The sequence below is a fragment of the Barbus barbus genome (genome assembly GCF_936440315.1).
Source record: "Barbus barbus genome assembly, chromosome: 21".
NCBI classification, from domain to species: Eukaryota; Metazoa; Chordata; class Actinopteri; order Cypriniformes; family Cyprinidae; genus Barbus; species Barbus barbus.
In genome coordinates, this window is record NC_136749.1 from 10,552,377 (window position 1) to 10,573,528 (window position 21,152).

Below are 21,152 nucleotides of genomic sequence, written 5' to 3' on the forward strand. Positions count from 1 at the left end.
AGTATATATATATGATGGCTAGTAAAATGGTTATTGTCCAAACTCCTAGTTCCCAAATATATTCTTTATAAAGGGAATTAAAAATGTATAAATGTATGTCATAACATTCAACACTGTTGCATGGTCATACACACCCTGAGCAAGTAATGGTGCATAATGGTACAAGTAAAAATACATAAACGCCTAACATATTTCACAAATGAGTCGCGCATGCTATTATATAGTAATCCTACGGATACAGCCTACAGCCAGTGGGCGTGTCCTTTCGCATCCCGTGCCTCTGATTGGTTATTCCACACGGGCGTCAACTAAAGGGGCAGGTCCGAGCGTCTTTACTGACATATAGAGCACTAGAGAGGATAAGTGTCTTGTTCTGTCTGCTTGGGAAATTCATGGGGCTTTAAATTTCTCACCGGGACGCAGGTCCACCCAGGGGGGTCAGTGAGGTAAGTCTTGAGGACTGGGAATGATTTGGGATGTAGATGCGGGTGTTTGTGTGAGCAGGGCTCTACACGTGGCTGTCTATACAGCTGTCTCACACTGTCTGGGGACACTTTTGATTGGGGCGCTAACCAGCTAAATCCTGTTAGCCGTCTAATAATAAACAGCTGATTGCTACTAGCGCTCCGCAGCTAATCGCTGCAGCCATTTCAAGCTATGAATGAGAGCACTGCGAAAACGAACCGACTTTATAACGTAGGAGAAAACGAGTCAGGTTTGTAAAAGCTGTACTTGCTCCGCGAGAGCCACGCGCTGCGCGTTTCCTTGAAGTTGAATGGGCCGCACGTGCGCTTGTGTTGCCATCATAAAAATCTAATGCGTGATGTTACGCACTGTCCAGCGTGACTGGAAACCTTTACAAATGGTGGGTTATATGAAGTATCTGAATAAGACGTGCCACTGCCAGGACGGTCATCTGTGAGCGAGTTGCCTGTAACAATGAGAGCAGCGCGATTCAAGACGGTCAATGGCCTTTGTGGCGTTATAACCCATTTACAACACAATATAAGTGCAGATCTGAATTACAAATACATTTGCCTCTGACTACTTGAGTGGGGCCGTTTACGTATATAACTAAATCTCAAATAGGCACCAGCAGCCAAGCATGTTTAGCCCTTTAACTGTTTCTCAACCTACTGAATGACCATAATTTAGTAGCAAATCAAGAGGGAAAAACACTGAATCATGCACAGCTGTGATTTATTCATTGGCTCATTGACTCATCATAATTACTTCTATTTTCCACCTTCAAGTAAGCCATGTAGTTATGTTTTTGAACATCACATGTAAGGTAGAGCAGAAAACAAAAAGCAATATTGATTGTGTGTGTGTATATATATATATATATATATATATATATATATATGAAGTCTGAGATGTTAGCTGCTAGTTTATTTTGGTGACTTTTGAGTTTGTTTATTAAGCAAACATTATATGTATTTTTATTTTTTTGACTTTGTTGAATGCGAGCTTCTCTTACATGCTCCTCCACTTTAAAACACCTTGGCCTAGTTACATTTCCCCCATCCCTTTGGCCTCAAGTGTGAACACACTGTTCTACAGCATACTGTGCAACCGCGCATTGTGTACAATGATTCATAGCACACCACACAAGACAGAGACAGCAGCATGTGATTACTCTGCCCGCACCAGTACCCTATACTGTTAGTTGTGCAACAGTGATGGGCTTTAAAATTAGGTTCCTAAAAATGGTGTTGGATGGAGTGATTGAAACACTATATGTGACATTGTGGTTTCTTGTGGCTTCATACTAAATTGTCCCCTGTGAAGTGAGACAGGAAGGCTGCTGTCTTGATCTCATAATGACTCCCAATCAGATTAAACTTCCATGCTTATTCTTAATCTGTTATACACCTGTTGCCACAGTTGTAGTATTGTTCTACTTCCTTAACCAGTCAGAGCCTTGAAATGGATATGCATTGTATTGGACTTACGAAGACATGATTTAGTACATTTTGCTCTGTGCTGGAGGTGTGCACTACCATTCATACGTTTTTTTGTTTTACTGTTTTATTTATTTGCTTGAAATTATAAATGCAAGTTATTTCTGTGAAACATTTTAATATGACGATTTGGTGCTCAATAAACATTTATCGATGTTGAAAACAGTTGTGCTGCTTAATGATTTTGTGGAAACTATTATACTTTTTTTTTTTTTTTTTTCTTTTTTTTTTTTTTATCTTTGAATAGAAAGTTCACAAGTACAGATATTTGAAATAGAAATCTTTTGTAACAAAATTAACTGGCACGTTTACTATCAACTTTAATGCATTCCTGTTGAATTATATGAATATGCTGTATTAATATATTGACCCCTAACTTTTGAATGGTAGTGTATCCGAGTTTGATTTTTTTAGTTCCCTAAAAGATGTGTGTTCTGCCTAAAATGTTAAAAGAATAGTGGAAACACCATCCTCTGTGATCATGCGGAAGTGTGTTTTATTACTCTCAGAAAAAACTTTGCAGTCTTTTGTGAGCTTTTTTTTTTTTTAAATTAAGGTAATGTTGTTATTGCTTTTAGTTATATGCTCATCTTTCCACATTAAACACAAGCATTGATGTCAATCTCAGTGTCTGTGTAATGCTGTACAGTAGAACTCACATTTGGGCTTTTGCAGTTTTTAGTAATGTCGGAAATCTGACCTCTTACAGGTTTTTTTGTCTTCATGGGCTCCAGATGAGAAGAGATTGAGCAGAGGTTCTGTGAACTGCCCTGAAATTCATTTTGCAGGCGAGTTATTACATATGTATTGTTATATTTTGTATCCTCCTTTCTGTGCTGGATTGACGTGCATGAAAATCCTCACTTCCTCAAATGATTATGGGTGATATTATGATATCCAGAGATGCTGAATTAAATGTTGTTGCCATTGGTAAAGTACAACTGAGTTTTCTTGTTTCTATACAAAACCTATTGTATGTGCTTTTATATAAACACACATCATATAGGGTTGTGTAGCTCTAATCAGCAATCAGCAGAAACCGATCCAGGTTTTGCTTGTAGAATATCTTTGTTTACGTGTCTCTGCTCATGTGGATGGACTGTTGTGTGTAAAGATGGTCTGTTTGTGGGTAAAGTCCTTTTCTCTTAATTTAACCTCATTTGTAGTTCAAGGCCCTCCGTACTAGAAGATTTCAAAGACCACTTAAATGGATGATTCTTTCTGATCCACTTAGCTAACACTGCATGGATAAAAATGTCTCTGGGTTGTTTTTATCATAACCGTTTGACTTTCTCATTCTGTTTGAAAAGTAGCACAGAATGATGGAGTGAATAAACATTCTGATGTGGACTTGCTTCTTCCTGTCCCCAGGTGCATGGTTCTCATTGCTATTGAAGACACATTTTGTTTTAGCCGTGAACTTGCCCTGCAATATTGGAATCATGACCGTTGCCAATGCCAAGTCTGGCACAGGTAAGCACCTTAGAGCCTCTTACAGGTTTATAGGATGCTTTTTAGATCATTTGGGTGTGTGATGTTTGTGATATCCAAACATATCACAAACGCATAGATGGGACTGTCGGCATGGCTTCAGTTTTTTTTTTTTTTTTATTAGACTAGTGACAAGTTGATGATATTTAAGAGCTTTATATGGCAGCAACCTTGTAACTCTTTCTCCGACATTTGCTGCATATGTGAATAATACGTGAGGAAAGGTGTGCTAGTATTTCTATCATGACAACGCTGAAAAATTTAGCATGGCAATGGATATGACAGTGTTAATGTATTTGATCTAGGCGGAGTAGATTTGATACGCTGCTGTATTGCTGTTGGCTATTGCTGCTGTTTATTGCTGCTGCAAAGCAAGTACATAGACATACTGCTGCTGCTAGAGTAGCGTGTGTGTGTGTAGTGACCCTGGACCACAAAACCTTAAGTGTCAATTTTTTTTTATTTCTACAATAAATAAGCTTTCCATTGATGTATGGTTTGTTAGGATCGGATAATATTTGGCCGAGATGCAACTATTTGAAAATCTGAAAAGAAAAAATCGCCTTTAAAGTTGTCCAAATGAAGTTCTTTTAGCAATGCATATTACTAATCAAAAATTAGGTTTTGATATATTTACTGTAAGAAATGTACAAAATGCACTATATTGGCAAAAGTATTGAGTCACCCCCTTCTAATGAACATGTTTGACTACTTTAGTAATTTCTATGAGTACTAATCTTAATGTTAAAGCATATAATGATATTCTAGGGAATTGACAGTTTGGACAGGACTCTTTTCTATTCTAACATGAGAGTGCCTCTGTGTATAAGACACGGTTCAAAAAGACATGATTGATTCAGTCAGTGTGGAAGAACTTGACTGGTCTGCAGAAAGCCAAGTCCTGATCCCAGCTGAACACCTCTGGTGTGACTTTAAATGCAGACCTTGAGCCAAAAACTCATCACCAAACACCAATGACTTATAGACACTATAAGGACAAAAGTGTTGGGACACCCCCTTCTTTAGAACAGAAAAAGACACTAACAAAACTGTGGCAACAAAGATGGAAACGTAGTTCATGTATTTAAATTGTATTTCCACCTCTGTTGAAACAGTTTTGGACGTATCTAAAATACAGTACCCTTATGTACAAGTCATTGGTGTTTGGTGATGAGTTTTTGGCTCAAGGTCTGCATTTAAAGTCACACCAGAGGAGTTCAGCTGGGATCAGGACTTTGCTTTCTGCAGATCAGTCAAGTTCTTCCACACTGACCTCTTCAGTCCTTCTAGCCTCCATCATCATCATCATCATCATCATCATCATTCTCCCAGTGTCGAATGTATCCCAGTGTTGAATGTATAAAGCTCTGTGTGGAGCTGGAGAGGAAAAGCGCTGATGAAATGGCTCATCTCAGAGGCTTAATGACCTACATGTATGACCCTCAGCTCCATGTTCTCTTTCAGCTGCTTCTGTTGACACACCGTTTTCTCTGCCATGTTGTGCGGTTTGAGGGAGAGGTCTCTGTGTGGGTTTGTTCACCATGGAAATGGTTACTGTTTGCACTATGCAAATTACTCCACTTCGTGATGAATATGCCCTTTTCGAGGCTCTCAAGTTGTTTATAATTGTCTGAGAGCTTTCTGATGCAGTAATATACACATGAATTTTTGTCATTCTCTGTTACTGGAAAGCAGTAGGTTGTGTAGTGTTGACCGTAAACGGGATCCAAAATCAACTTCCTGCCAAGCTGTAGGAAGCTGTGGAAACTATTTTTTAAATGTATTATCGGGAGTCTAAGCATTGATAGACTTGTTGACCTATGACATGCAATTCATCTAAATTTAAATCCACATCAAACAAAGCTTCTGGTCACCCTACAGAGGCTTTTTGGACTTTTCTTTGAGTCTAACAGTAAGAGGGAGTGATTTTTTTTTTTTTTTTTTCCTTTGGAAGTCATTTGTCTTTTTTGACAAGTTTGTTGCTGTGACCGGTTTCATTCAGCCAGTTCTATCAAACCTTTAAAATCAATTACAATTAACCACCACTGGCTCTGCACCCCTTTACCTAAATTCATTACTTCAGACTTATGTACCCTCTAGAAGCTTGCGTTCTGCAAATAAACATCACTTTATTGTTCATCCCAAAGAGGCACAAAATCACTTTCACGGACTTTTAAATTAAATGTTCCCTCCTGGTGGAATGACCTTCCCAACTCAATCAGAGCAGCTGAGCCCTTAGCCATCTTCAAGAATCGGCTAAAACACATCTCCTCCATCTTTATTTGACCCTCTAACTCTGGCACTCTCTTTTCTAATTCTATTCATAAAAATAAAAAAACTAACACTAGCTTTTCTAATCTTTTTGTATTTTATCTATTTTTCTTTTTATTTATTTTACAATTAACAAAAGCAAAAAAGGCCTCTAACACTAAAAAAAAACAAACCTTGGTACGTACTGCATTAAGCTATTTGAGACTTGTTATAGCTCTTGCATATCATTGCTCTTTTATTGATTTTGATTGCTTCCATTGTCCTCATTTGTAAGTCGCTTTGGATAAAAGCGTCTGCTAAATGACTAGATGTAAAAAAGAAGAGTCAAGATGGACTTTTCTGTAAAAAGCACATCATTAGACCGATTGATGTAGTCGAATTGCTAATCATCCATGCGGGGCATTGGCAGCGTTGCCAGATTGGATGGATGATTTCCAGCCCAAAAACTCACCAAAATCCACCCACCCCAACAAAAACACGCCTAAGACTTTAACTGTCAAAATAATGTAAGAGAATGTACATCAAGGTTGATAAGGATAATTTTTAACTCCATTAAAACAAAACAATGATGACAAAATTATACAAAAATAACATTTAACAATAACATTTCCCAGGAAAACAGATCAAATCAAGGTAAATGCATTAAAGAGAATTACCAAATATTAAAATATGCAAGCAGACAGTGTCTGCTTGCATATTTTTGCACAAAAAAAAAGCAACGTAATTAGCAGGTACTTCACACTCATTTATGCACACACCATGACAGTCAAAACCGTGTCATTCATTGATGCATACTGTTCTTTTTGGACTTTTTTTAATATTTATATATAGAATGAGAGCGATGATTTAGTTCTTAAACTAAAATTTTCATTTTATATATTTTGATACCATAATGTATATGGTCTGTAGTGCTTAAAGATTTAATCATATAAGAAAACAAAGGTTTAAAAACGGGTATCTGCAGTTTGGTGTTTGCGTTATTCTATGATTTCCTTTATCATAATCACCTTAATTACAATCTTGATTTTTATATATTTTAATGATGTGTGTAAATTGTGTGACCCTCAGCCATGCAGCAGGTGCTGGATAACCTCAAGGAGCTGCCGCCTTCAACAGGAGCTAAAGACATCGACCTCATCTTCCTCCGTGGCATTATGGAGAGTCCCATAGTTCGTTCCCTTGCTAAGGTATAAACTAATAATTAATTTTAACTCCTTAAGTTTGATAGCTATTAGCAGACATCAAATAATTGATTAACATTATGCTTGTTATTTTTGAAATCTTTTATTTATCTAAATTATTAGTTAATAAGAGTTATATCTGCCTCCTAAATATCAGCATAAGCATTCACATGTGCACACATTTGAGGCCAGGGGTTGTTGGTTGTGTCACAGGTCATAAGAATGGGATGTACAGGCGGCCTCTTCTTATTCTTAATATAGCTGTGTGAAATTGTTTAGATTGTGAGAAACTGGTTGAGTTTCAATTTGCTTGATTAGGAACAACACGCCTTTGTGAGAAACATATATATATATATAGTCCATGTTACTGTACTGTCTGTAGATTTTTCTAGTAAGAGTTAGTTTACAATTGACTGACGGTTTGATTTGCATTAATGTCCAGTTTGTACGGTCTATTTCCTCTGAATAATCCTGTGCTGACACGGTTTTCAATCCATAATGGGTTTTAAACACTTCCCCTGATAGGGAGCAAACTGAGAGAGCGAGAGAGAGAAATTCATTGTAACTTATTTGTTCACGAACATCTGTGTATATTCATGTAGATCTCAAAAAATAAATACTAGTGGTGTCAAACGATTAATCACTATTAATCACATCCAAAATAAGTTTTTGTTCACATAATGTGTACTGTGTATATTTATTATGTGTGTATATATAAACACAAACACATGCATGTGTATATATTTAAGAAAAATATGTAATGTTTATATATAAATATATGTATATATAATATAAATTATTTATATATTACATATTTATATATAATATAAATTATATGAATATAAATATATACATGTAAATATTTTCTAAATATATACTGTGTGTCTTTTATATATACACATTAAATATACACCGTTGGAGCCCTGCACGGGCTTCAAATTTAGGCCCTGGCCCGAGACGCTCAGGTCAGGCGGGTGGTGATGGCGCAGTGGATAAGACACATGCCTTTGGTGTGAGAGACCCGGGTTCGAATCCACTGTGAGACACCAATGTGTCCCTGAGCAAGACACTTAACCCCCTAGCTGCTCCAGAGGCGTGTGACCTCTGACATAGCAATTGTAAGTCGCTTTGGATAAAAGCGTCAGCTAAATGAATAAATGTAAATGTCCTAGCCCGGCCCGTGTCCGACAGCTTATCAGAATTACCGGCCCGAGTCCGACCCGAGTGTCTTTTTTTCCCTCTTCTCCCAAAACATCTTATACTACTGTTTCGGCTATTAAAATGGTTACATTTTGTATGTAATGGCAAAATTATTGTATTTCGTTTAGTTTTTTTATGAAATTAATTTAGAGAAACGTTTGGAGCATTTTTGTTCGTTAAATAGTAATAAGTCCTAAGTTTTTTTTTTAAAGTAACGACCAAGTGGCCAGCAGCAGACAGTGAGCTGATCATAGCCTATGTTTGATCAATTTAGCCTTCTCAAATCATCATGACTTGCCTAAAATAAAATCTATTGCTATCAGGGTTCCCACGGGTCATGGAATTTCTGGAATATCATGGAATTTTAAAAGGTCTATTCCAGACATTGAAAGTCAGGGAATTTTATATATTTTTTGTCCAAGTCATGAAATATCAGGGATTTTTGTTCGTCAACTCCATTCAGTACTTGCGTGCTGTGACCTGTGTAAACAGCGTGTACAGACAGCAGCGTCTCTCACACGTGCAAGCCCTCAATTGAGTTTCTCACAGCATCTTTCTTGCGCCTGAATGGACAAATATATACAAAAGTATAAAAATGCCCGTCTTGGCAAGTAACTTTGTAGCTTTAACAATGATTAATCTATATTTAATTAGTCTGTAAACGGCCATTAACCGAGGCCAGAGATGCTGAAGACGGACGCAAAGAGGAGAAAATGCCATATCAGGCAGAACAAGATTCAAAATGTGCGAAATATAGGAATCCTAAACATTGAATTTTATTTGAATGTGTTTCTGAGGGGAACTGGTTGTTTTCATAAAAGTTTACACAGCGTTTTCTTTTCATCTTGCCTCTGTATAATGCATTTAAATGAGTGTTAATACGCGCAACACTGCTGTGTTTATAGTGGTAACCAAGGAAATGCTTTATCACTGTTCCATAAGCGCCACCTGCTGTCAGAGAGTGAAATTGTTTTATTCAGCCCGTCTGTTTCTGTTTCACGTAGCATAATTTCACAAAGCTAAAGTCACACCATTATGTTTCTTCAGATTTTGAAATTATGCAGTCTAAAATAAATTAAAAACATTGCATTTTTTTTTTTTTTTTGGGACTGATTCATGATTAAAATGCAGTGGTTGCCTTGCCACTAATTTCAAATGGCAATGCAAAATCAAGTTGCAACACAGAGTGAAGAATATGCAAATGTTATTTTATAAGTAATTATTAAATTTCTGTACCTGAACACCTACAAACATAAAAACTTAAGCAAAATTTCATTTCTATCTTTGTGCTATATATTTAATTTAGCTATTGCTTGCCATTTGTTCTTATTTATCTTTTAAAATTTTGTACGGTGACCGAGAGATCTCAACGCATTGCAAATAGAAAAAACACCTGCAAATTAAGAAAACAACTTCCTCAATTTTACAACGCACATGCTGCAAATGCTCACAACACAACCAAACAGAGAAACGCACTGCATTTAAAATTTATTTGGTTGTATTGTGAGCATTTGCACCACCTGCTCTCAAACTGATGAAGATGGTTTCTTGATTTGCTTTTTCTATTTGCATGCGTTTTCTGAAGTTGCAGCGCGTTGAGCTCTCTCGACCACTGTAGCTTTGGCTACAAAATGACCTCTTCAAAGACTGAGTTTAAAAAGAAAAAGTGTAAAAAATATCAAAGAGCATTTAATGGTAAAAAAAGCAACAACAACAAAAAAAGGCTAATACTGATATACTAAAACAGTTCAAGCAAATAACAATGTTTAAACGTTAAACCTGCACAATAATAATAATAATAATAATGTGCGCTAGCCTATATCCAAGTTTGTGCTGCGAGTGGAAGCTAAAGCGCGCTCTGCAGGACATGGAGGCACCAGAGCAAACACTTGCTTTTTTTTTTTTTAGTGCAAACAACTTAAAATAGCCTATGACATAATTTTATTTTTTTCTGATAAAGGTAAGAGTAATACATCCTTCGGAACTGTAAAGGATCTACTTTTATTTGTGCGTGCACTCACAATATCAACAAAACGGGCTTTTATAAAACAAACATGATGTGCTTTCTGCCTTGTCTTGAAAAGGAGAGCTTCACAAAAATGAACCGAAGCTGAGTGAATACATGCCTCACAGACATGATAAATATATCTATAGAAAGCTTTAAATTATCACTTAATGAAAAAAAAAAAAACTTTTATTATAATCTTAATCATAATCAATAAAGATGCATTTCTCTCTAAAGGCGCGTCTAATGAGGAGACGCGAGTGAGGATCAGCAATTTCATCCTCGCAACACGGACTCAGAAAACATTAGTTTATTAGTAAATAATTCAAATATCTCCTTACTATTTCCCGTGGACACATTCATGGTTATGTTTGCTGGGGCTTTGCAGCAAGCTTTAGCCTATTGCGTGCATTTGAACACAGAACTCTTCAGCTGCACTGAAGTCACTTGCGCTCGCTGCTGCTGCGGGACACTAAATTTTTTCATCATTGATGTCTAAAATATAAAAAGGAGAGACCTAAAACAGGCCTGAGGCCCGGCCCGTGTCTGAATTCTGACGTGAAAATTGGCCCGAAGCCCGGCCCTAGGGGTGTAAAAAAAGTCGGGGCTGTCGGGCCCGGGCCGAAATGCAGGGCTCTATACACAGTACACACACATACACTGAACAAAATTATAAACGCAACACTTGTTTTTGCCCCCATTTGTCATGCGCTGAACTCAAAGATCTGAGACTTTTTCTATGTACACAAGGCCTATTTCTCTCAAATATTGTTCACAAATCGGTCTAAATCTGTGTTAGTGAGCACTTCTCCTCTGCCGAGATAATTCTTCCACCTCACAGGTGTGGCATATCAAGATGCTGATTTTTTTTTTTTATTTTACTAACACGATACAGTTTTATTTTTCATATTTAAAAAATCAGCTTTTAATAAAAATCAAGTGCTGAGCCGCTTGATTAAATAATTTATTCTTAATGACTTTCTACAGTTGTTAAAACACTCTCTTCCATCTGAAGTGTACATGGCAGTGCATTTGTTAATCTAGACGTAATCCATTAATCGCTTTCTTGGCAAGACACTCAAGTTATTTTGTCTCCGCCCACTCTCTCTCAGGCTCACGAGCGATTGGAGGATGTTAAGCTGGAGGCGGTGCAAAGTAATAACGTGGAGCTAGTGAGTGAGATCCTGTCTGATATGAGCAGTCTGACCACTCATGATGAAAGTGCAGCAGAACTCTGTAAGCTCCTGAAGGAACCGCACTTCCAGGTACCAAACCGCATTGTGTCTATCTGACTGACTCTTTCATGATAATATTTTGACTGTTTATTTACAACTATTTATTCATCCTGTGGTCTTCTCATCAGAAAAGGAAGCAAGATCACCGATAAGCACTTGAGAAATTGGACAAATTAGTTGATCCTGTGTTTTTTTTATTTATTTTGTTTTAAAGGAAGATTATTTATTTGGTAACTTGTTGTTTGTTCTGTTCTGTATTTTCAGTCCCTGTTAGAAGCTCACGACAAGGTGGCCTCTAAGTCATATGAAGCTCCTCCCACCAGCACCAATTCCACCAGCATGGCCAGCTTATCCCTCATGCCGGCTGACACGGTTCGCATGATCAGCATCCAGAAGAAGGCCGGAGAGCCTCTGGTGAGTGACAGATGTTGTCAGTTTCACAGGATTAGATCCCACAGTCGTCAGCTCTGTAGATTCTCTATACTAACAGCTTGTGTTTCAAATCCACGCAGTGCCATTTGGTTAGTCTGCGTTGGAATGTTTGTGTTTGGATTAACAACATCTAGGCTTAATTGTTAAACTGGAGCTTCACATACAAAGAAGATCGAAGGCCAACCAGTCTCGAGCAGCAGATCTATAGTTGGCAGGCTGCTGTGTTTTAACACCTAGTAAAATGTCATTGTGTCTCTGCCAAGGTCAGAAATTGACCAGGATGTTGGTTAAAAAAGCCACTGAAAACAACCTTTATTCATTTATTGCACAATTCATTATATTAAAAGACACTGAAAATAATATTTATTAGGGATGTTTTAAAATATGATTTCATCTAAAAAGTCACTGAAAGAAATTAATTTCAGTGGCTTTTAATATAAGATAATATAATGCAATATCCAATAAATGAATGAATGAATAATGTTGTTTTCAGTGGCTTTTAATATTATAATATAATAAAATAATTTGGTCTGGAATACGATTAATTGCATTCAAAATAAAAGTTTGTTTACATACTATGTGTGTACTGTGTATATTTATTACATATGTGCAAGTACACACACCTGTATATATTTAAAAAAAAATATTTGTGTATATAATTCTCGTGTGTGTATAAAAAGTGTATATATACACACACACACACACACACACTATATATATATTAAGAAAAAAAAATTATTTAAATTTTATATATATATCACTGTACACACACACAGTATGTAAACATACATTTTTATTTTGAATGTGATTTATTCACAATTAAATTTTGCAGCCCTAAATATATTATAATTTAATATAATATCCCCCTATATATCATCCCTTAATAAAAAGTATGTCTGACTCTTTGTACCGGCATTTCTGAGATTCATTGTGTCGTCTCTTTTAGGGTGTAACATTCCGGGTGGAGGATGGCGACCTTGTCATTGCGCGTGTTATGCACGGCAGCATGATTGAGAGGCAAGGTATGCTGCATGCAGGTGATGTCATCCGAGAGGTGAACGGCCGAGAGGTGGGCAAAGACCCCATGGCATTACAGCACATGCTGAGGGACTGCAATGGAAGCATCACACTCAAAATCCTGCCCAGCTACAGGGACACACCTCCACCCGCACAGGTCAGCGCACCACCGATTCACAGCAAACCCAATCAAGTTAAATGGCACCAAATTAAAAAATCTTCTTCAACTTTTTGTTTGTTACATGGCAGTTTTGTGGTTAGTTGTTGCATTGCACCGGGTTTCAGTTGTATTTATTTATCTTAGGAATGCACCAATATCACTTTATCCAGAACTGACTGATACTTTTATTTTTGGCACTACTTGGCCATAACCAAGTACAGATGCATGTATTTTCATTGCATTCATAATTCTTAAAAATACTGGGTACAAAAACCAAAAGAATATGCATAATGTTATTTGGCTTAGTTCATTTATTAAATAGATATTTCCTTCAGTTATGCAGTTTTGCACTTAATCCAAAACTGCAGGTTTTTTTATTGCAGTTTTGCACTTAATTAGTAACTTGTGCATTGTTTTACTTACTTGCTTTTGACGCATCCGACCAAACTACAAACTTTCCAGTGACGTCTCTGAAATATTCACTTGAATATTAGATGTTTAACATTATATTAATTACATGCATGTACTTCATATCCTTAATTTCTAATAACTCCATTCTACTCTTTGTTCTGTTGTCGGGGATTCTTTGTCTGTTCACACTGTTCACATGCTGTGTGGTATCTGTGTTTGGACGGTTATGGGACAAATCCATACAAAATTCAATCTGGTGGACATTTGCTGCAACAAGAACTGGCATGAATTTGTATAAGATCATCCTCATCTGAACTGCTAGCATCTTTCCCTCATAATCAGATGCTAAGAGTACAAAATAATCTTGTCCCATAGTCCTGATTTTAGTGCTGTATAACCCCCTGATGGCTTATGGGTTCGAACAGTCCTTGAGGAAGAAAAAGGAGAGACCTTGCCTCTGGGTGACTCAGAATGCCATTGGGCTGAAACTGAACATGGTTATCCCTATTAATAACACGACCTGTGCTAAGTAGGGCAGATGGGAGGAGTTAAACATGCGCACACCCTTACTTTCTACTCTAAGGAGATCTGGGCCTGGAGAGAAATAGATCCTCAAATTAGTCATTAGCTTCTTTTTTTTTCTTCTTCTTTCATCAAATCTTTCTAATGTTAAAAGTGTTTTGCACAACAATGAGTCATAATTGGGATATATAGGACTGTAATGTGCAACATATTTGGTGCAAAGAAATCACACAAGTTAAGCAGGTTTCGCAGGTCCATGTACGATTGCTGGTTCAGATCCTGATCCGAATAGGTTTAGGTCCTCAAACAGCGTGCTGCTTCACATCAACCATGTTACCATTTTGCCACTTCCTGAGAGTGTACTTTAAGCAAGTATGTCCTTCACCCACTTTCTTTGAATAAATACTGTTTGAAAACCTCGCACAAGAGCAAACACCGGGGGCGAGGGTGTACAGGGATCCATTCCTTGTGCCAAACCTAAATTTCTGTCTTTTTTAGACCTGAACTTTACTCAGTGGCTTGGTTATGTGCAGTGAATGACCGCCGTGTGTTTACTGTTGGGAAATTATCACTGATAAAGATCCACCAGGATCCATAAATATTTCATGTGAAAACATACTGTTGTCCTTCATGGAGAAGCCCATTTACAACTCACACCAACATAAGCGGTCTCTGTTACTATTAATTTATTTCCCAGGAGGATGCAGTATTCTATAGACAAAACGTTGACGATGTGAATTGGCCTAGCATTACACAACACAGATTTTGTCCATACAACATGAAAACGCTTTAGCCTTAATGTTTGTTTTTGGTTAGATATTATACGTAAAATACAAGCTTCCCCTCATCATATGCATATGTCGAAGTCAGCATTGATAATTTATTTTGCCTGTGAGCTATGACATGTTTGCATTTTTAGACTATAATTAGCACCTTAAAATGAGTTATGGTAATAAACAGGAGTAACAACACTTTCTTTGCCCTTTAGGTGTATCTGAAGCCACATTTCAACTACAATCCTGACACCGATAATCTGATCCCTTGTAAAGAGGCGGGTTTGGCTTTCTCTAAAGGAGACATTCTGCATATAGTGAACAAGGAGGACCCCAACTGGTGGCAAGTGAGAAGCATGTGATTTGTTTTGGTCTCACTTTATTTTAAAGGGATAGTTTACCCAAAAATGAAAATTCTGTCATTTACTCGCGCTCAAGTAGTTCCAAACCTGTGTGAATTTCTTTGTTCTGCCGAACACAAAGGAAGATATTTGAACAAGTTTGTAACCAGGCTGTTTTGGAGCACCATTGACTTCCATAGTATTTAAAAAAAAAATTCGTACTATGGAAGTCAATGGTGCTCCAGAACTGCTCGGTTTCCCACATTCTTCAGAATATCTTCCTATGTGTTTCTTCCATTCATACAGGTTTGGAACTACTTGAGCGTGAGTAAATGATGACAGAATTTTAATTTTTGGGCGAACTATCCCTTTAAGGTCCAATTCTCGCTATTAACAAACCATTAAACGTTCTTTTTTTTTTTTTGCCTCAAACTCCTCATTTATATTGTATTGTATCACTTATTAATAGTAAGGTAGTTAAATTTGGGTATTGGGTAGGATTTGGGATGTAGAATGTGATCATGGAGAATATGTGCTTTATAAGTACTAATAAACAGACAATATGTTAATAATAGCTATGCTAAAAATTAACTTGTTAATCGTGAGAATTGGTCCCGAAACTAAAGTTTTACCACTTTTTTTTTTTTCTTTTTTTTTTTTTTTTTTTCCTCCTCAGTTCTTTGTTTTGGTCTGATTTCTCCAATTGCTGAAATATTTGACATTGAAGCTTTTTCGTTTAGGCCTGTAATATAAATGGAGGCCGCACTGGCTTGATCCCCAGTCAGTTTCTTGAGGAAAAGAGGAAAGCATTTGTAAGGAGAGACCTGGATGGATCAGGTACAGAGGTTTTAAGTTGTTTTTTTCCTAGTTATGGATTAAATTTATTTTAGGGATATCAAAGTTCTTTCCTATTGCATTTATGCTTAAAACAAAGTTCTGCCTGTGGGTTTGTTTTAGGAATCCTCTGTGGGACATTAACTGGAAAAAAGAAGAAAAAGAAAATGATGTACTTGACAGCGAAAAATGCAGGTTAGATTTTTAGGGGTTCTTTATTAATGTTTAATCTTTCAAAAGTTTGGGTTTTTTTTTAATTTTTTTTTTGGCAAGGTTAGATTAAATTAATCAAAAAGATACTTTTTTTTTTTGTAACCCTATTACAATTTATTTACTATTTCAATTAAATGCTGTTCTCTTGAACTTTATTCATCAAATAATCCTGGAAAAATGTTTGAGTTTTTACCAAATCAACATGTTTGAATTTTCCAGTCTTCAGTGTTACATGACCCTTCAGAAATCATTCTGCTGGTTATACAAAAATTTTGATCAAATAAATGCAGACAGATAAGCAGAAGAGCCGCTTTTCAAAAATGTAAAATAATAAATCTTACCATTTAAAAAAAAAAAAAAAAAAAAAAATGTAGGATGTGATCTTAATGACTCCACTGTTGAGTAAGTATTTTTAAAATGTAAGAATTAACTTTCAAAACTTCTCTTTTTCTAATAGAATTTGACCGCCATGAATTACAGATCTATGAGGAAGTAGCAAAGATGCCTCCATTCCAGAGAAAAACTCTTGTGCTGATTGGTGCACAAGGAGTGGGTCGCCGAAGCCTCAAGAACCGCCTGATTGTGTTAAACCCGCTGCGATATGGAACTACTGTACCTTGTGAGTGTATAATTAACATTAACATTAAAAGGATAGTTCACCTTCAGTCGATGGTCCCCATTGACTTCCATAGTATGGGGAAAAAACAGTCAATGGGAACCAACTGAAGGCAAATTACCCCTTTAATATTGTTAAGTATTACATTAATAATTACTACATTTGTCATTTTACCAATAAAAAGTCTCACTCATCAGAATTTCATGTTTCGCAGTCACTTCTCGGCATCCACGTGAGGACGAAAAGGATGGCCAGTCATACTGCTTTGTGCCCCGGGAGGAGATGGAGACAGACATCAAGGCAAGTCGCTACCTTGAGCATGGAGAATATGATGGCAATCTATATGGAACCAAAATCGACTCCATCCATGAAGTCGTTCGCACAGGACGGACTTGCATACTGGACATCAACCCACAGGTGAGTGGTTTTGTTAATGACACAAAGAGATGTTTTAGTTTGATATTGTACTGTGTGTTGTAATCTGTAATAGACCATAGTCTTTATATATTAATAGCTGGTGAGGATGTGCTACAGGATGAACTAAAAATTTCCTTCATCCTGTCCAGGGATTCCTGAATTTGTCAGCAAAACCCCTTTGACCTAAAAAAAATTACTGAGATTTTAAAGTTGTAATGAAATGGAAGTAGCAAGACATTTTCTTCCATATTGTGAGGCAAATTCAACTGAAACGTATTATTGGAAAATGAAAAAAATGTAGGACAGGCACTTTGTTGATTTGGACAAAGGAAGAGCTGAATGTGAGCTTGCAGTCGATTGTGAGAACTTGTATAAAACTCACCAAGTCATGTGATTTTCAACAAACGAGGCTTCATTATGTCATAACGGTTTTGTTTTTTTTGAACCTTGGTTTGCAAACATTTTAACATTCAGAGGGTTCACAACTAGATGTTTATCTGATGAGCTCATGATTGGCTAGTGGTTTTTAAATGGTCTCAGATTATATGTTATAATGTACATTCATTTTTAATGAATTTTAATTAAAGTTGTGTGTGTATAGAATACATAAAGGAAAATGATACCTAATTGCTTCTAATTTAGCTAGTTTGCCAAGCCCTAAGAACGTACACCCTACCTAATAAGAATTACAAATGAACAAAACACAAATTTTACAGAACCTTCCCATGTAATGGTATTTAATTATTTGTAGATTACATTTAATAGGTTGCACTTTGAAAGTATTTGCAATTGGTTTGTAAAAGGTGTCATTGTACAGAGTTTTTGTTGCGCTCACATTTTTGACCAGAAGGTGTCACCTCTGGTCTGCCTGTGGTCAATTGAGTTCTTCAGATCAGTGAATCTGTTCATGGACCAATTGGTTAAATTGATTCAGAGCATCAAAAAGCTTCTTCTCTCCCTTCACCTAACAAAAATAATTTATTTGATTAATGTGCTCTGCAGGCGCTAAAGGTACTGAAGACATCAGAGTTTATGCCATTCGTGGTTTTCATCGCTGCCCCAGAGCTCGACACACTACGGGCCATGCACAAAGCTGTGCTGGATGCTGGGATCACAACCAAGCTACTGACGGTCAGCCTCATTTCTGTCCATCAAATTCACTTTCTCAATTTTTTTCCCCCCAATAATGTAGAAACATTGGAGTTACCATAAGCTCAGAGTTTGAGATATGGGGCCAGCTTTACTATCAGCTTGCGCCAGCGGTCTTTTGGCAGAGTACTGTCAGGATTTACTCTTGCACTAATTTGGCCCGTTTAGTAAAACTGGCCAATGGTTCTTTAGAAGGCACAAGTAAGTGTGATGACTTCTATTCCTGTCTTTTTAGGAAACGGACCTAAAGAAAACAGTGGACGAAAGCGCCAGGATCAAGCGGGCATACAATCACTACTTTGATCTGACTATAGTTAATGACAATCTGGACAAGGCCTTTGAGAAACTGCAAGCAGCTGTGGAGCAGCTGTCCACACAACCACAGTGGGTCCCTGTGAACTGGGTTTATTGAGACGTACAGTGGTCCAGACACCTCCATCATCATCATCATCATCATCATCGGCGGCACAACCGATACGTCAGCGGCACAGAACACAAGTTCACACTGGACAGACCCAGCAGTCACTATGCAAATGTACACTAGCCATTGAGTCATGACAGACATAAGGAAAGTGTACTTATTTATTAACGTTTTTTTATTTTCTACTGACTAAACTTAAAGTGCCCCCATTATGGGTAATGAAAGGTTCATATTTTGGTTTGGGAGTCCCCAACAACAGGTAGGCATGCATGCAAGGTCAAAAAACACTGTAATTTTCTTATAATATGCCTTTATTTTTACCTTATTTGCGCAACAACTCCCAAACGATTCACTCAGCGATTTTCTTTTTTTTTTTTGAAACCCCTCCTTTGTGTGACGCTAATCTGAGGTGATTGGTCAATTTCACTTAAAGCAGTGTTTGTGAGCGCAGTCAGTGCTGCTAATGTTTCATATGTTGATGTCAACATGAAAGGCTTTGGATTCATTTTAAAAACGACTCGTTTCAATGATTTAGTCAACTCTTTCTTTTGAGAGACAATAACTTTATACACGATGCACTTTCAGATTTAAAACTTTGCAGGATGTTTTCACTCACTTAAAGCTGCGTTACACACTGCATGAAAGGTAATTTTCAAAAATCCATAATAGGGGCACTTTAAGCACTTGGAGGGAAAAAAACACATGGGATTTATTTTATTTTTTTATGGTTTTCATTAAAATAGTGATTTTAATAATTTTCCAAATAAGTATAAGCTGCGTTACAGTATTTAAAGCAGGGGTCTGTTTTCTTGCTGTAATTTTAGTGTTACAATCGTTGGTTTACAGTGCAGGATTCATCTCTCATTTCTTCATCTGTCATACAGTTCAGTCATTACAGAAGCAGCTTTACTTGAACTTAAGATCTTTAGAAGTGGCATCCTATTATCCTTTTTAATTTCAGCTAAATTCAAGGAACGCTAGGAGTAAGCCAAATTCAATTTTTACAATATCACAATAGCACTTTATTTTACAGTCCCGTTGTGTATTACTATAATAACTAGGTACTAATCCTGAACCTAACCTTATAGCCCAGAGTGTACTTCAGTTTTGACGCGAACGCTTAAAGGGGTCGTTCACTAAGAAAATTGTCATTTACTCATGTAGTTCCAAACCTGTCTGAATTTCTTTCCACTGTTGAACATAAAAATATATTTTATTAAGATTAGTTGTATGGTTACCCACATAGTATGGAAAAAATACTATGAAAGTCAAAGGGGACCAGAAACAATTTGGTTACCAACATTCAAAATATCATCTTTTGTGTTCAACTGAACAAAGAAATGCATTCAGGTTCGGAACAACTTTAGAGTGAGTGAATTTTTTTTTTCTTTTTTTTTTTTTAAATCGTGCTTCATTACTACATCCCATCCGTGTGTGTGTTGTTGTTGTTGTTTTTTGTTGTTCCGTCTCATTCATTTCTTTTTCGACTGTGAAACGACATCCCAGGCCACTAATTAGTGCAAAAACATTCAAGGCACATGTGGGAGCAGAGCGTAAACGTACTGCAATGAAGTATACTCTGGGCTTAAGGGCCGGTTCACACAGACCTTTTGTGTTCCATTGCACCATTGTTTTTCATGCGTCTCACTGCTTTTCAGTGTCTTATCTTGTGCAAGTTGAAAATGCATAACCTTGGCTGATTTTTCCATTCATCGGTGCTGCACCTCTGCATCTGGATGTTTTTGCGCAGCTCAAGTCCAAGTTACCTTACATTATATTACCTTATATTAAGTGCATGTACTATAAAATAAAGTGCATCCAATATCATTCTTTTAGTTTTCTCGTTGCAGAGCTAAAAATGAGCTAAAGTCATTGTGTTGTTTGTATGTCATAGTATACAGAATCAGCACTGTATTTAGCTAAATTCCTTTTACACGGGCACAAAATCACATTCAAACATGGAATATAGACCAAGTGTGTCATGACCACAACCTACCTGGCCTCACGGATTCATAACCTGTTATCTAGCTGTATGTAGTGATGTACTTCTGTCTCTGGTGTCTCGCTCCAGTGTCTTTTTCAAGGCTTTGTAACTGATTTTTATCCAGCTTGTGTATTCACTTAAATTCTATATTTTGCGATACAGAGTTGTATTTTCTGAAATTAAACGGCTGTCTAATAAATTAATCTTAATTTTGGATCACTTAAGAATCTTTATTTTCTGGGGCCTCATTTATAAAGTGTGCGTACGCTCCGATTTGATCTTAGTGTGTGTGTGTGTACGCTTAGATCCACGCCAACGCTCATATTTGTAAAAACTGCCTTTGACGTGGAAACGTGTTTATCGTCATGTCAGGGTCTGAGCAGACGTACATACTTTTTCTTGTTCGAGTGCTTACATTTCCGAGGTTTTTGGAAATGTAAGCAGTTCTTGCAGCTCGCTGTTCTAATTTAAAGAATTTGGGCGATGACTGGTGATCTTTTATATGTTAATGACTT

General features: G+C 36.9%; 1 protein-coding gene across 2 annotated transcripts; it reads left to right on the forward strand.

The window, feature by feature from the left end:
* The first annotated feature begins 318 nt into the window (after window positions 1-318).
* LOC306887489 (protein PALS2-like) lies at window positions 319-20,856 on the forward strand. Of its 2 annotated transcripts, XM_079445246.1 has the most exons (14): window positions 335-446; window positions 2,674-2,752; window positions 3,336-3,437; window positions 6,795-6,913; window positions 11,225-11,377; window positions 11,612-11,761; window positions 12,726-12,953; window positions 14,878-15,009; window positions 15,744-15,840; window positions 15,961-16,032; window positions 16,508-16,669; window positions 16,881-17,083; window positions 18,086-18,214; window positions 18,468-20,856. In XM_079445246.1, the coding sequence occupies exons 3-14, from the start codon at window positions 3,407-3,409 to the stop codon at window positions 18,642-18,644; spliced, it is 1,653 nt and encodes a 550-aa protein (XP_079301372.1). In that variant the 5' UTR covers window positions 335-446; window positions 2,674-2,752; window positions 3,336-3,406; the 3' UTR covers window positions 18,645-20,856. The 2 variants fall into 2 exon arrangements, with proteins under 2 accessions (XP_079301373.1, XP_079301372.1); XM_079445247.1 differs by lacking the exons at window positions 2,674-2,752; window positions 3,336-3,437 and having other exon boundaries at window positions 319-446.
* Window positions 20,857-21,152: the final 296 nt, after the last annotated feature.